The following is a 15,013-nucleotide window of genomic DNA, read 5'->3' as shown; positions in this document are numbered from 1 at the left end:
AGGAGGCTGAGGCAGGAGAATCGCTTGAATCCAGGAGGTGGAGGTTGCAGTGAGCCAAGATCAAACCACTGTACTCCAGCCTGGGAGACAGAGGGAGACTCCATGTCAAAAACAACACAAAACCAAAAAAGGTGGACCAGAGCAGGGTAGAGGCAGGGGAAGGGGAGAAGTGGGAGATTCTGGGAAGTGTGGAGACAGAAGCCCTATGGCTTATGGATGGATTGCACGTGGGCAGATGGCACAGGCCCATCACTAGGAAGACTTTGGCCTTGGTCCCAAGTGTGGGGGAGGAAGCCTAAGCTGCTGTAGGCAGAGGAGACACAGGATCCAACTCGGGTATGAGACCCACAAAGCAGCCCCGGGGCTCAACAGCAACCTCTGTGAATTATACCAGCACACAGTTTCTCCTTCTTTTTACTGTGATATCATGGGTGTTTTTTTTTTTTTTTCCAGACAGGGTCTTGCTCTGTTGCCCAGGCTGGAGAGAAGTGGCATGATCATGGCTCACTGCAGCCTCGACCTCCTGGGCTCAAGTGATCCTCCTGCCTCAGCCTCCCAAATAGCTGGGACTACAGGTGTGTTACTACAGCCAGCTAATTTTTCATATACATATATACGTATATGATCCTGTCATATATGCATATATACACATATACACATATATACACATACACATATACACATATATACACATATGTATACACATACACACATATATACATATACACACATATACATATATACACATATACATATATACACACATATATAACGTATACACATGTATACATATATACACATATACACACATGTACATATACACACACATATACACATATATACATATATACACCCACACATATACACATATGTACATATATACATATAAACACATATACACATATATATACACACATATATATGTATATTTACACTGACTCTTGCACTGTCACCCAGGCTGGAGTGCAGTGGCATGATCTCGGCTCACTGCAACCTCAGCCTCCCAGGTTCAAGAGATTCTCCTACCTCAGCCTCCTGAGCAGCTGGGATTCCAGGTGAGCACCATCACGCCCAGCTAATTTTTTTTTTTTTGGAGACAGAGTCTTGCACTGTCACCCAGGCTGGAGTTCAGTGGCGTGATCGCGGCTCACTGCAAGCTCCGCCTCCCTGGTTCATGCCATTCTCCCTCCCCAGCCTCCCAAGTAGCTGGGACTACAGGTGCCCACCACCACGCCTGGCTAATTTTCCTTTTGTATTTTTTTTTTTTTTTTTTGAGACCATGTCTCGCTCTGTCGCCCAGGCTGGAGTGCGGTGGCGCGATCTCAGCTCACTGCAAGCTCTGCCTCCCGGTCCCGGGTTCATGCCATTCTCCTGCCTCAGCCTCCCGAATAGGTGGGACTACAGGTGCCCGCCACCACACCCGGCTAATTTTTTGTATTTTTAGTAGAGATGGGGTTTCACTGTGTTAGCCAGGATGGTCTCGATCTCCTGACCTCATGATCCACCTGCCTCGGCCTCCCAAAGTGCTGGGATTACAGGTGTGAGCCACCGCGCCCGGCCAATTTTTCTTTTTTTTTTTTTTGTAGAGTTGGGGGTTTCACAATGTTGCCCAGGCTGGTCTCAAACTCCTGGTCTCAAACGATCCTCCTACCATGGCTTCCTAAAGTCCTGGGATTACAGGAATGAGCCACCATGCCCAGCCCCTTTGGTACTGTTGACATTCAGGGTAAACAATTCCTGATTGTGGGGGGCCGCCCTGGACACTGCAGGGTGCTGAACAGCGTCCCTGGCCTCCACCCCCTCCACACCGGTAGGACTGTCTTCTCCCCCGATCCCCTGCAGTTGTGACGGTCAATACAGCCAGACATTAGCAGAGGGGAGAATTTCCCCCAAGTGGGACCCTTGGTCTTGGCACTGTGAGACCCCAGTAGGCAGGGGCAGACTCAGGGTGGAAAACGCGGGCTATGCCGGGTTTGGGTCCCGGGAGACCTTCCCAGTTTCCTTTGTCCATTCCAGGCATTCAGTGATAGTTCTACAGATGGGAGACACGGATACCTAAACCGTTAGAGCTCGGGGAGGTTGCAGACAATGTGTTGGCTACGCCTCCACTCATCTGAGAGTCACCTGTGCAAGACAGAGAGCTTCCTCCCGGTAGAGACTAATAAAGCTTTTAATATTTAAAAGTTTGGGCACTTAATTCTGGTGATCTGGGCTCATGGGTAACACTCCGTCCTCTGACGAGTGGCAGCTGGCAGAGTCCACCGAGGCACTGGTGATGATGATGGGAACCTTGGCCTTGAGGCTGGTCAGGGACCAGGGCAGGTGCACGGTGATGACCAGCTCGTAGCGAGTGTTCATGATCTCCCCGTCCCGTGTGCTGCTGCTCACGGACAGCAGCACTGGGAGGTTGAAGGTGCTGACGATCTTGGTGGTGTTGAAGCGGGTCATGTGGGTGTTGGCCTCCTGCCGCAGAAGCTCGCTGCTGTCCAGCCGAGACCGTCTCTCTGCGCCGGGCGTGAAGCCCTCGTACTGAACGTGAGCATACAGGGCGAATATGACCGTCTTGATGCATTTGCTGGTCTGGTTGTTGATCTCTGTTGTGAAGGCAACCTTCTCTCCCGGCGTGAAGGTGTTCTTTTCCATTTGGATTTGCAAGCAGATGGTGCCCTGGCGGCAGCAGTTGTAGGAGACTTTCTCCTCAGCCTCCACCAACAAGGGGTTCTAGAAGAGGAGGATGTGGGGGAACAGAAACAGACAACCGTGAGGGACCAGGACCGCATAATCCACTCGCCTGCCTGATCCACCCTGGGAACTCCTCAAAGCCTCTGGGGCTGGCCGGGCGCGGTGGCTCACGCCTATAATCCCAGCACTTTGGGAGGCCGAGGTGGAAGGATCACGAGGTCAGGAGTTCGAGACCAGCCTGACCAATATGGTGAAACCCCTGTCTCTACTAAAAATATAAAAACTAGCTGAGCGTGATGGTGCATGCCTGTAATCCCAGCTACTCAGGAGGCTGAGGCAGGAGACTCTCTTCAGTCCGGGAGGTGGAGGTTGCAGTGAGCCGAGATTGTGCTATTGCACTCCAGCCAGTGCTACAGAGCAAGACTCCATCTCAAAAATAAAATAAAAATAAAAAGCCTCTGGGGCTTTGGGGACTTTAGTAGGAAGAGGCGTTAAGATGGAATCTGGAGCCCTAGGGATTCTGCAGTGAAAAACCTGGAGTCATCTCCCATCTCCCAGCATGTTTTGGTTTTCGGTTTTTTTTTGGAGACAGAGTCTTGCTCTGTTGCCCAGGCTGGAGTGCAGTGGCGCGATCTCGGCTCACTGCAACCTCCGCCTCCCGAGTTCAAGTGATTCTCCTGCCTCCGCCTCCTGAGTACCTGGAACTACAAGCGCATGCCACCACATCCAGCTAATTTTTGTATTTTTAGTAGATGTGGGGTTTCGCCATGTTGGCCAGGCTGGTCGTGAACTCCTGACCTCAGGTGATCTGCCCACCTCAGCCTCCCAAAGTCCTGGGATTACAGGCGTGAGCCACTGCGCCCAGCCTCTCCCAGTGTCCTTGGATCAAGGCTATTTACCATTCGGAATATCAATACATTTCTTTCTTCCTTCCTTTTTTTTTTTTTGAGACGGAGTCTCGCTCTGTCGCCCAGGCTGGAGTGCAGTGGTGCAATCTCGGCTCACTGCAAGCTCCAACTTCCAGGTTCACGCCATTCTCCTGCCTCAACCTCCCGAGTAGCTGGGACTACAGGTGCCCGCCACCACACCTGGCTAATTTTTTGTATTTTTAGTAGAGATGGGGTTTCACAGTGTTAGCCAGGATGGTCTTGATCTCCTGACCTTGTGATCCGCCTGCCTCGGCCTCCCAAAGTGCTGGGATTACAGGCGTGAGCCACCGCACGCGGCCTCTTTCTTTCTTCTTCTTCTTTTTTTTTGAGATGGAGTTTTGCTCTTGTTGCCCAAGCGGGAGTGCAATGGCGTGATCTCGGCTCACTGTAACCTCCGCTTCCTGGATTCAAGTGATTCTCCTGCCTCAGCCTCCTGAGTAGCTGGGATTACTGGCGTGCGCCACCATGCCCGGCTAATTTTTGCATTTTTAGTAGAGGTGGGGTTTCACTGTGTTAGCCAGGATGGTCTCGATCTCCTGACCTCGTGATTTGCCCGCCTCGGCCTCCCAAAGTGCTGGGATTACAGGCGTGAGCCACTGCGCCCGGCCTTTTTTTTGTTTTTGTTTTTGTTTTTATTTGCAGCCTGCAGTTCAGTGGTGCACTCATGGCTCACTGCAGCCTTGACCTCCTGGGCTTAAGTTATCCCCCGCCATCAGCATCCCAAGTAGCTGGCACCACAGGCATGCGTGCCACCACCCCAGCTTTTTTTTTTTTTTTTGGAAATAAGGTCTCACTATGTTGTCCAGGCTAGTCTCAAACTCCTGGGCATCAAGCAGTCCTCCCGCTTCAGCCTCTCGAAGTGCTGGGATTACAGGCATGAGCCACCGTGCCTCACCCTATTCATGGATTTAATAAACAAAGTTCATTGAAACTCACAAAATTTATATTTTCTGACATAGTCTGTTCTTTGCTTTTATTTTTATTTTATTTCATTTTATTTGAGATGGAATCTCACTCTGTCACCCAGGCTGGAGTGCAACTGTAAAATCTTGGCTCGCTACAACCTCCGCCTCCCGGGTTCAAGTAATTCTCCTGCCTCAGCCTCTCAAGGAGCTGGGATTACAGGTGCACGCCACCATGCCTGGCTAATTTTTGTATTTTTAGTGGAGACGGTGTTTCACCACATTGGCCAGGCTGATCTCGAACTCCTGACCTCAGTTGATCTGTCTGCCTTGGCCTTCCAAAGTGCCTGGCCTGCTTTTATTTTTAAAAAGTTGATTGCAACATGGCAGATCGTTATTTCTGATATTTTTATTCTACTTATTGCCTGTTCTGTTCTTTTATCTTATTAAAAAAATGGTTGCGGCCGGGCGCGGTGGCTCAAGCCTGTAATCCCAGCACTTTGGGAGGCCGAGACGGGCGGATCACGAGGTCAGGAGATCGAGACCATCCTGGCTAACACGGTGAAACCCCGTCTCTACTGAAAAATACAAAAAAACTAGCCGGGCGAGGTGGCGGGCGCCTGTAGTCCCAGCTACTTGGGAGGCTGAGGCAGGAGAATGGCGTGAACCCGGGAGGCGGAGCTTGCAGTGAGCCGGGATCGCGCCACTGCACTCCAGCCTGGGCAACAGAGCGAGACTCCGTCTCAAAAAAAAAAAAAAAAAAGGTTGCAACCTGCTAAATTAATTTTTTCTGATATTGCCTATTTATAGTCTTGCGTATTCTTTCATTTTATAAAAATATGGCCAGGCGCTCCCAGCACTTTGGGAAGCCGAGGTGGGCAGATCACAAGGTCAAGAGATCGAGACCATCCTGTCCAACTTGGTGAAACCCCATCTCTACTAAAAATACAAAAATTAGCCAGGCGTGGTGGCGGGCACCTATAATCCTAGCTACTCAGGAGGCTGAGGCAGGAGAATCACTGGAATCCGGGAGGCGGAGGTTGCAGTGAGCTGGGATTGCTTTAGCCTGGCAAAAGAGTGAGACTCCGTCTCAAAAAATAAAAATAAAAAAAGACCAGGCACAGTGGCTCACACCTGTAATCCCAGCATTTCGGGAGGCCAAGGCAGGCGGATCACCTGAGGTCGGGAGTTTGAGACCAGCTGGCCAATGTGGTGAAACCCCATCTCTACTAAAAATATAAAAATTGGCCAGGTGTGGTGGCATGCTCCTGTAATCCCAGCTACTCGGGAGGCTAAGGCAGAAGAATCACTTGAATCTGGGAGACCGAGGTTGCAGTGAGGCTGAGATCCAGCCCTGCACTCCAGCCTGAACAACAGAGGGAGATTCTGTCTCAAAAAAAAAAAAAAAAAAAAAAAAAAAGAAGAAGAAAAAAAGAAAAGAAAAAGAAAAGAAAATGCTTGTATTCCACCAAATGGATTTTTGCAACCCACTACTGGGTTGTGACCTGTGGTTTGAAAACATTGCTGGCCGGGTGTGGTGGTTCATGCCTGTAATCCCAGAACTTTGGGGAGGCCAAGGGAGGAGGATCACTCAAGCCCAGAAGTTCGAGACCAGCCTGGGCAACATAGTGAGACCCTGTCTCCAAAAAAAAAAAAGAAGAAGAAGAAGAAGGTTGGGTAATCTCAGCACTTTGGGAGGCTGAGGCGGGCAGATCACGAGGTCAGGAGATCGAGACCATCCTGACTAACAGGGTGAAACCTCGTCTCTACTAAAAATACAAAAAGAAAAATAGCCGGGTGTGGTGGTGGGCACCTGAAGTCCCAGCTACTCGGGAGGCTTAGGCAGGAGAATGGCGTGAACCCAGGAGGCAGAGGTTACAGTGAGCCGAAATTGCGCCACTACACTCCAGCCTGGGCGACAGAGTGAGACTGCATCTCAAAAAAACAAACAAAACAAAACAAAACAAAAAAAAAAGAAGAAGAAAAGAAAGAAAAACATACTGCAGGAGGTCAGGTATGTTGCCTTTTTTGAGAACTCAGGTAGACCCTTGACCCCCTCTGACCTCACCTCCCACTTTTCTGCCTCTGGCTTCTCTTCAGCCTTCTCAGGAGCAGCTGGAGCTCCCCCTCCTCTCCTGAAGTTTAATGGCAACTGGTTTCATTCTAAATCCCTGCAGTCTTATTCGAAAATTCGTAGCATGCGTTAGGACCCTGCAGTTGTGAATGAACCTGCTGCCCTAACTCAAGACAAAGCTGGTAGTCCTGTCCTGGTCCTGAAAGAGGTATCAGGAGGTACCAAGAGCTACCAGTGTCCCTTTATTTCCAACTGAGCTATTACCTTTTTTTTTTTTTTTTAAATAGATTTTAAATAGAGGTACCGGCCAGGAGCAGTGGCTCATGCCTGTAATCCCAGCACTTTGGGAGGCCTAGGCAGGCGGATTACCTGAAGTCAGTTTGAGACCAGCCTGGCCAACATGTCGAAACCCCATCTCTACTAAAAAATACAAAAATTAGCTGGGCGTGGTGGTGGGCACCTCTAATCCCAGCTGCTCCAGAGGCTGAGGCAGGAGAATCACTTGAACCCGGGAGGCAGAGGTTATATTGAGCCAAGATTGTGCCACTGCACTCCCACCTGGGTGACAGAGTGAGACTCTGTATCAAAAGAAAAACAATAGGGCCAGGTGCGGTGGCTCATGCCTGTAATCCTAACACTTTGGGAGGCCAAGGCGGGCGGATCACGAGGTCAGGAGATCGAGGCCATCCTGCCTAACACTGTGAATCCCCGTCTCTACTAAAAATACAAAAAAATTAGCCAGGCATGGTGGCGGGCGCTTGTAGTCCCAGCTACTTGGGAGGCTGAGGCAGGACAATGGTGCGAACCCGAGAGGCGGAGCTTGCAGTGAGCCGAGATTGTGCCACTGCACTCCAGCCTGGGCGACAGAGCGAGACTCCGTCTCAAAAAAAAAAAAAAAAAAAAGGTCGGGCGCGGTGGCTCAAGCCTGTAATCCCAGCACTTTAGGAGACCCAGACAGGCGGATCACGAGGTCAGGAGATGGAGACCATCCTGGCTAACACGGTGAAACCCCGTCTCTACTAAAAAATACAAAAAACTAGTTGGGCGAGGTGGCGGGCGCCTGTAGTCCCAGCTACTCAGGAGGCTGAGGCAGGAGAATGGCATGAACCTGGGAGGCGGAGCAGTGAGCTGAGATCTGGCCACTGCACTCCAGCCTGGGCGACAGAGCAAGACTCCCTCTCAAAAAAACAAAAAAAAGAAAAGAAAAGGAAAAAGAAACTGCTGGCCGGGCATAGTGGTGCACACCTGTAATCTCAGTACTTTGGGAGGCCGAGGAGGATGGATCACAAGGTCAGGGGTTCAAGACCAGCCTGGCCAAGATAGTGAAACCCCGTCTCTACTAAAAATAGAAAAAAAATTGGCCGGCCTTGGGGGCAGGTGCCTGTAATCCCAGCCTCCTCAGGAGGCTGAGGCGTGAGAATTGCTTGAACCCGGGAGGCGGAGGTTGCAGTGAGCCGAGATCATGCCACTGCACTCCAGCCTGGGTGACAGAGCGAGACTCCGTCTAAAAAAAAAAAAAAAAAGGAAAAGAAAAAAAAAAAGCCAGCCCTCTGACATTTGTCATCTTGTCCCAATGCTCTGATGGCAAATCACTCCCTGGAGAGGTGAAGTGACTTTGGCCAATGTCTCTCCTCCCACCTCGACTTCTGCCTCTGCACCTGGACTCGGGAAGGGACCCAGAACGAGTCCTGCACTCAGCCAAGCGGAGGCTGCACGGCCCTTCCTTCTCCTGGACTGAGGCCACCACCTCTATTGTCTGAGAGCTCCAAGGTCAATGCTGGAGGGCTACTGAGTGTCCAGGCCTCTCTCCCACCCTGAGGGTCACCCCGTGGGGCCTCTTCTTGGCTTTTCCCCAGGGCCGTGTCTCCCTCTTGACAAGTGGACATTTGGGCCATTCTCCTGGGTGGGGCTCTCCTGGGCTCTGCAGGGTGCTGAGCAGCATCCCTGGCCTTCACCCACTCCATACCAGGAGCACCCCCCAAGTTGAGACAACCACAGATGTCTCCAGACATTGCCAAATGTCCCTTATGGGGATAAAACAGCTCCAGTTAAAAACCACTGGCTTATCCATCCTGGCTAACACGGTGAAACCCCGTCTCTACTAAAAATACAAAAAATTAGCCGGGCGCGGTGGCGGGCGCCTGTAGTCCCAGCTACTCAGGAGGCTGAGGCAGGAGAATGGCATGAACCCGGGAGGCAGAGTTTGCAGTGAGCCGAGATCGCGCCACTGCACTCCAGCCAGGGGGACAGAGAGAGACTCCGTCTCAAAAAAAAAAAAAAAAAAAAAAAAACACTGGCTTAGTTCCTGCCCTTGTTTCTTTTCTTAAAAAATGTTGGCCTGACATGGTGGCTTATGCCTGTAATCCCAACACTTTGGGAGGCTGAGGCAGGTGGATCACCTGAGGTCGGGAGTTCGAGACCAGCCTTGCCAACATGGTGAAACCCCTGTCTGTACTAAAAATACAAAAATTAGCTGGGCGTGGTGGCGCCGGTCTGTATGTAATCCCGGCTACTTAGGAGGCTGAGGCATGAGAATCGCTTGAACCTGGGAGGCGGAGGTTGCAGTGAGCCGAGATCATGCCTCTGCACTTCAGTCTGGTGATGGAGCGAGACTCCGTCTCAAAAAACAAATAAAATATATACATATATATTACTTTATTTTAGAGACAGGGTCTCGCTCTGTCGCCCAGGTTGGAGTGCAGTGGTGCAAACATGGCTCACTGCAGCCCTGACCTCCAGCTGCCCTAAGGTTTCTGACCCACCTTTTGTGAAATCTCAGGGCCTGGGAAGCTGCCAACACCCTTCCCTTCTCCCCTTGGGACCTTTTCTGTCCCCTGCCCGCCCACCTTCCCTCTTCCTCCTTGGGGCTTGGAGAATGTTTCCACCTCCGCCTTTCCCCCATCGGTACCTGCAATGGAGTTTCTTTGTGGAAGGCGGAAGTTCCTTGAACCAATAAGTACATCCTCTTCTTGGCTAAAATGTGTTCCCGGCCCATGCAGGAAGCTTGTACGAAATAGAAGACATGGCCAAATTTGCTGCTGAAGGTAGAAGGAAGACTGGGAGGTAAGTTGAAATGGAAGTCAAAGGTGTGGCTGCCTGCACTTAACCAATTATCTGAAAGCAAAACACACCAATGCCATCAGAAGGTTCTAGAATTGGTTTTCTTTTTTTTTTTTTTTTGTTTTGTTGTTGTTGTTTTTTTTTTTTTTTTTTTTGAGACGTAGTCTCGCTCTGTCACCCAGGCTGGAATGCAGTGGCCGGACCTCAGCTCACTGCAAGCTCCGCCTCCCGGGTTTACGCCATTCTCCTGCCTCAGCCTCCCGAGTAGCTGGGACTACAGGCGCCTGCCACCTCGCCCGGCTAGTTTTGTTTTTTTGTATTTTTTAGTAGAGACAGGGTTTCACCGGGTTACCCAGGATGGTCTTTTTTTTTTTTTTTGAGAGGGAGTCTGAGTCTGGCTCTGTGGCCCAGGCTGGAGTGCAGTGGCCGGATCTCAGCTCACTGCAAGCTCCGCCTCCCGGGTTTACGCCATTCTCCTGCCTCAGCCTCCCGAGTAGCTGGGACTACAGGCGCCCGCCACCTCGCCCGGCTAGTTTTTTTGTATTTTTTAGTAGAGATGGGGTTTCACCATGTTAGCCAGGCTGGTCTCGATCTCCTGACCTCGTGATCCGCCCGTCTCGACCTCCCAAAGTGCTGGGATTACAGGCTTGAGCCACCGCGCCCGGCCCCCAGGATGGTCTTGATCTCCTGACCTCGTGATCCGCCCGTCTCGGCCTCCCAAAGTGCTGGGATTACAGGCTTGAGCCACCGTGCCCGGCCTGCTTTGTTTTTATGTTTGTTTATTTTTGAGACAGGGTCTCACTCTGTGGCCCAGTCTGGAGTATAGTGGTGTGATCTCGGCTCACGGTAACCTCTGCCTCCCAGGTTCGAGCGATTCTCCTGCCTCAGCCTCCCGAGTAGCTTGGATTACAGGCGTGCACCACCACACCCGGCTAATTTTTGTATTTTTGGTAGAGATGGGGCTTTGTCATGTTGTCCAGGCTGGTCTTGAACTCCTGGCCTCAGGCGATCTGCCCGTCTCGCCCTCCCAAAGTGCTGGGGTTACAGGCGTGAGCCACTGCACCCGGCCTTTTCTTGCTTGATTTATTGTGTTGGCATGGAGGCGGGTCCTGGACTTGGCTTGTCTGTCCCTCCTGAGTTAAACTGAGCTCTATGCTTTTAGGACCTGCTGGGCCTGTAAATATCAGACCCCCGCTGGGCTGGAGTGGGATGCCCTGGGGTGGGTGACGGGGCCTGGAGTTGTCACCCGAAACCACTGAAGGACCCTTGCATACGCCTGCCTGGAGCCTGAGAAATTGGAAGTTAGGCCTTCAGGGTTCAACAAATATATCTTTTTTTTTTTTTCTTTATGTAGAGACAAAGTCTGTCTCTGTCGCTTAGGCTGCAGTGCAGTGGCGTGATCATAGCTCACTGCAGCCTCCAACTCCTGAGATCAAGTGATCCTCCCACCTCAGCCTCCAGAAGAGCTGGGACTACAGGCCCATGCCACCTTACCTGGCGAATTTTTAAATTTCTGGTAGAGACAGGGTCTTGCTGTATTTCCCAGGCTGGTCTTGAATGTCTGGCCACAAGCAATCCTCCTGCCTCACTCTCCCAAAAGTGCTAGGATAATAGGCGTGAACCGGCTGGGCCCTGTGGCTCACGCCTGTAATCCCAGCACTTTGGGAGGCCAAGGTGGGTGGATCACCTGAGGTCAGGAGTTCGAGACCAACCTGGCCAACGTGGCGAAACCCCGCCTCTACTAAAAATACAAAAATTAGCCGGGTGTGGTGGCGCACACCTGTAGCTCCAGGTACTCGGGAGGCTGAGGTGGGAAGATCCCTTGAACCTGGGAGGTGGAGGTTGCAATGAGCCGAGATCGTGCCACTGTACTCTAGCCTGGGTGACAGAGTGAGACACCGTCTCTAAAAATAAATAAATAAATAAATAAATAAGTAGTATGTGAGGTACAGAAAATTTTTGCCCTCATAGAGCTTGACCTTCAGTGCATGGTATACAGTAGGTGCTTAATACATGTTGATTGACCAACTGAGTGATGGTCTAGGAAGCAGACTCTCACAAAATTGCCATTTCCATTTCCATGACCTTCATTTCATTTTCCTTCTTGCACTTCTCAAAAATCCTCTTAGCATTGCCTATCTTCCCTAGCTCATGGCAATCCCCAAAATACCAGGGACCCTGTCTCTTTCTTTCTTTTTTGTTTTTTTGGGACAGAGTCTCAGTCTGTCGCCCAGGCTGGAGTGCAGTGGCATGATCCTGGCTCACTGCAACCTCCGCCTCCTAGGTTCAAGCAATTTTCCTGCCTCAGCCTCCTCAGTAACTGGGATTACAGGTATGTACCACCAGGCCTGGCTAATTTTTGTGTTTTTAGTAAAGACGAGGTTTCGCCATTTTGGCCAGGCTGGTCTCAAACTCCTGACCTCAAATGATCCACCTGCCTTGGCCTCCCAAAGTGCGGAGATTACAGGCGTGAGTCACTGGGCCCAGCCTTTTTTTTTTTTTTTTTTTTGAGACGGAGTCTTGCTCTGTCGCCCAGGCTGGAGTGCAGTGGCCGGATCTCAGCTCACTGCAAGCTCCGCCTCCCAGGTTCACGCCATTCTCCTGCCTCAGCCTCCCGAGTAGCTGGGACTACAGGTGCCCGCCACCTGGCCCGGCTAGTTTTTTGTATTTTTAGTAGAGACGGCGTTTCACCATGTTAGCCAGGATGGTCTCGATCTCCTGACCTCATGATCCGCCCATCTTGGCCTCCCAAAGTGCTGGGATTACAGGCTTGAGCCACCGCGCCCGGCCCCTTTTTTTTTTTTTTTTGAGACGGGGTCTCATTTTGTCACTCAGCCTGGACCTCTCGGGCTCAAGTGATCCTCTTGCCTCAGTGCCCCAAGTAGCTGGGACTACAGGCCTGTGCCACCACGCCTGGTTAATTTTTGTATTTTTAGTAGAGACAGGGTTTCACCACGTTAGCCAAGATGGTCTTGTTCTCCTGACCTCGTGATCCGCCCACCTCGGCCTCCCAAAGTGCTGGGATTACAGGCATGAGCCACTGCGCCCAGCGCTAGTTCTTTTTTTTTAAGAGACAGTCGTTCGAACCCAGGAGGTTGTGGTGAGCCGAGATTGCACCACTGCACTCCAGCCTGGGCAACAAGAGCAAAACTCTGTCTCAAAAAAAAAAAACAAAAAAAAAATAAGCAAAAATTAGCCAGGCATGGTGCCTGGCTACTCAGGAGGCTGAGGTGAGAGGATCGCTCATGCCAGAGAGGCTGAGGCTGCAATGAGTTGTGATCACACCACTGCCCTCTAGCCTGGGCAACACAGCGAGACCCTGTCTCAAAAATAAATACGTAAGCCAAGTATGGTGGCTCACGCCTGTCATCCCAGCACTTTGGGAGGCTGAGGCAGGCAGATCACAAGATCAGGAGTTCGAGACCAGCCTGGCCAACATGGTGAAATCCTGTCTCTACTAAAAATACAAAAAATTGCTGGACTGGTGGTGGGTGCCAGTAATCCCAGCTACGTGGGAGGCTGAGGCAGGAGAATTCTTTGAACCTGGGAGGTGGAGGCTGCAGTGAGCCGAGATCACGCCATTGTACTCCAGCCTGGGAAGCAGGGTGAGATTCTGTCTCAAAAAATAAATAGGCCGGGCGCGGTGGTTCAAGCCTGTAATCCCAGCACTTTGGGAGGCCAAGGCAGGCGGATCACGAGGTCAGGAGATTGAGACCATCCCAGCTAACACGGTGAAACCCCATCTCTACTAAAAAATACAAAAAAACTAGCAGGAGGCCGGGCGCAGTGGCTCACGCCTGTAATCCCAGCACTTTGGGAGGCCAAGACGGGAGGATCACGAGGTCAGGAGATCGAGACCATCCTGGCTAACACAGTGAAACCCCATCTCTACTAAAAATACAAAAAATTATCTGGGTGCGGTGGCGGGCGACTATAGTCCCAGCTACACGGGAGGCTGAGGCAGGAGAATGGCGTGAACCCGGGAGGCAGAGCTTGCAGTGAGCTGAGATCCAGCCACTGCACTCCAGCCTCGGCAATAGAGTTAGACTCCGTCTCAAAAAAATAAATTAAAATAAATAAATAAATAAATAATAAATAAAATAAAAATAAATACATAAATAAGTTAAATTAAATTACACTTTGTTCAGCCAAGCGTTGGCCACGTGTTCTGCTTGACTGCATAATATCTGGGAATATCCCCACAAACACATTTTGAAAAAGACATATAATTCCCCCCACAGCTCAGCAGACTGTCTGACATTTGTTCAGGTTTCAGGTCTGACCTGATGGAACTGGGGACTAGTTATTCCTTCCCTGGAAGGTCTCCCTTGCTCTTCTACCTCCACTATCTTTTTTTGAGAGGGAATCTCACTCTGTCACCCAGGCTGGCGTGCAGTGGTGCGATCTCGGCTTGCTGGAACCTCCTCCTCCCGAGTTCAGGTGATTCTCTTGCTTGAGCCTCCCAAGTAGCTGAGATTACAGGCATGTGCCAGCACGCCTGGCTAGTTTTTTGTTTTTTGCGGGGCAGAGATGGGGTTTCGCTATATTGGCCAGGCTAGTCTCAAACTCCTGACCTCAAGTGATCCACCTGCCTCAGCCTCCCAAAGTGCTGGAATTACAGGCATGAGCCACTGTGCCTGGCCCACGTCCACTGTCTTTCCCCATGAATACAGGACTGCCTACTTTGTCTCCTGGGGTTTTGCTGTCAGAGTGAAACTTATCTGTAAAAGAATAAGACTTCTCAGGGGCCTCTCAAAGGCAGTTGTTGGACTGAGCATTTTCCAGAGAGACTACTTTGAACCTTCATTTTGAATATCTGGGTTCCGATCAGCTCCTTATGTCTTGTTATTTTCGTGTTTTGTGTATCTGATGGCCGTCGTTCTACATGACTTCCCTCCTAGGGAGAGATCAGGCCACTCCCTATTTCTGATAGCCCTGGAGGTTTGTTGATTGACTCTTGATTGTGTTTATTTTCCAGACCCAGGTTCCTGTCATGGCTAGGGGTGGCTGTTGGCCTCGTCCTTACCCTCCACTGGGAATGTCTTTGTCTTATGCACGTAGTCTGCCTTGTTGTTGCAAATAACATTTCTGCTATAATCGCGGGATGCCCCGGCTTCTTCACTCCATTCAATGTAACCCCTTCCCACGAGCTCCACCTTCACTATGGGGTCCACCAGGGTGCTGTTCAGGGTTAAAATCATCTTCCCTTTTATGCTGGAGCCAGCCAGGTAGATTGCATCCTTGGGCAGCACTAATTCGATCGACTTCACCACAGACATGGGGGGTTGGGACGGTAGAGAGACATCCCTCTCCCTCCCCCATGTCCCTGAAATTCCCGGTTCCTTGGCCCTAGTGAGATAATCCAT

At 50.8% G+C, this 15,013-nt stretch overlaps 1 protein-coding gene and 1 long non-coding RNA gene across 3 annotated transcripts in view; one reads left to right on the top strand and one right to left on the bottom strand.

Moving 5' to 3' along the window:
* Positions 1-2,093, top strand: part of LOC140711923 (uncharacterized) — a 17,210-nt gene extending 15,117 nt beyond the window's left edge. Inside the window, exons 2-4 of the long non-coding RNA XR_012093262.1 lie at positions 454-575; positions 958-1,055; positions 2,017-2,093. This is a non-coding gene — a long non-coding RNA (uncharacterized lncRNA). The remainder of the gene's footprint in view (positions 1-453; positions 576-957; positions 1,056-2,016) is intronic.
* Positions 1,229-15,013, bottom strand: ARRDC5 (arrestin domain containing 5). 2 transcript variants are annotated; one of them, XM_073017077.1, is made up of 4 exons: positions 14,674-15,013; positions 11,428-11,551; positions 9,496-9,643; positions 1,229-2,721 (listed from the first exon to the last, which is right to left on the bottom strand). In XM_073017077.1, the coding sequence occupies exons 1-4, from the start codon at positions 15,011-15,013 to the stop codon at positions 2,194-2,196; spliced, it is 1,140 nt and encodes a 379-aa protein (XP_072873178.1). In that variant the 3' UTR covers positions 1,229-2,193. The 2 variants fall into 2 exon arrangements, with proteins under 2 accessions (XP_072873178.1, XP_037850419.2); XM_037994491.2 differs by lacking the exon at positions 11,428-11,551 and having other exon boundaries at positions 9,496-9,701.

The sequence above is a fragment of the Chlorocebus sabaeus genome, chromosome 6 (assembly GCF_047675955.1).
Source record: "Chlorocebus sabaeus isolate Y175 chromosome 6, mChlSab1.0.hap1, whole genome shotgun sequence".
Lineage (NCBI taxonomy): Eukaryota > Metazoa > Chordata > Mammalia > Primates > Cercopithecidae > Chlorocebus > Chlorocebus sabaeus.
Note: the sequence above shows the minus strand (reverse complement) of the source record. Positions and strands in the feature narration are given on the sequence as shown.

What these genes read in the sequence shown, in the direction of transcription:
- ARRDC5 (XM_073017077.1), bottom strand. Translation starts at nt 15,013, where the DNA reads ATGGATTATCTCACTAGGGCCAAGGAACCGGGAATTTCAGGGACATGG. An exon ending in CCGAGTACCTGGAGCTACAG is followed by an intron (nt 9,644 to 11,427) that starts GTGTGCGCCACC and finishes CTTACCTCCCAG; the next exon opens with TCTTCCTTCTACCTTCAGCA. An exon ending in ACAAAGAAACTCCATTGCAG is followed by an intron (nt 2,722 to 9,495) that starts GTACCGATGGGG and finishes CTCCTCTTCTAG; the next exon opens with AACCCCTTGTTGGTGGAGGC.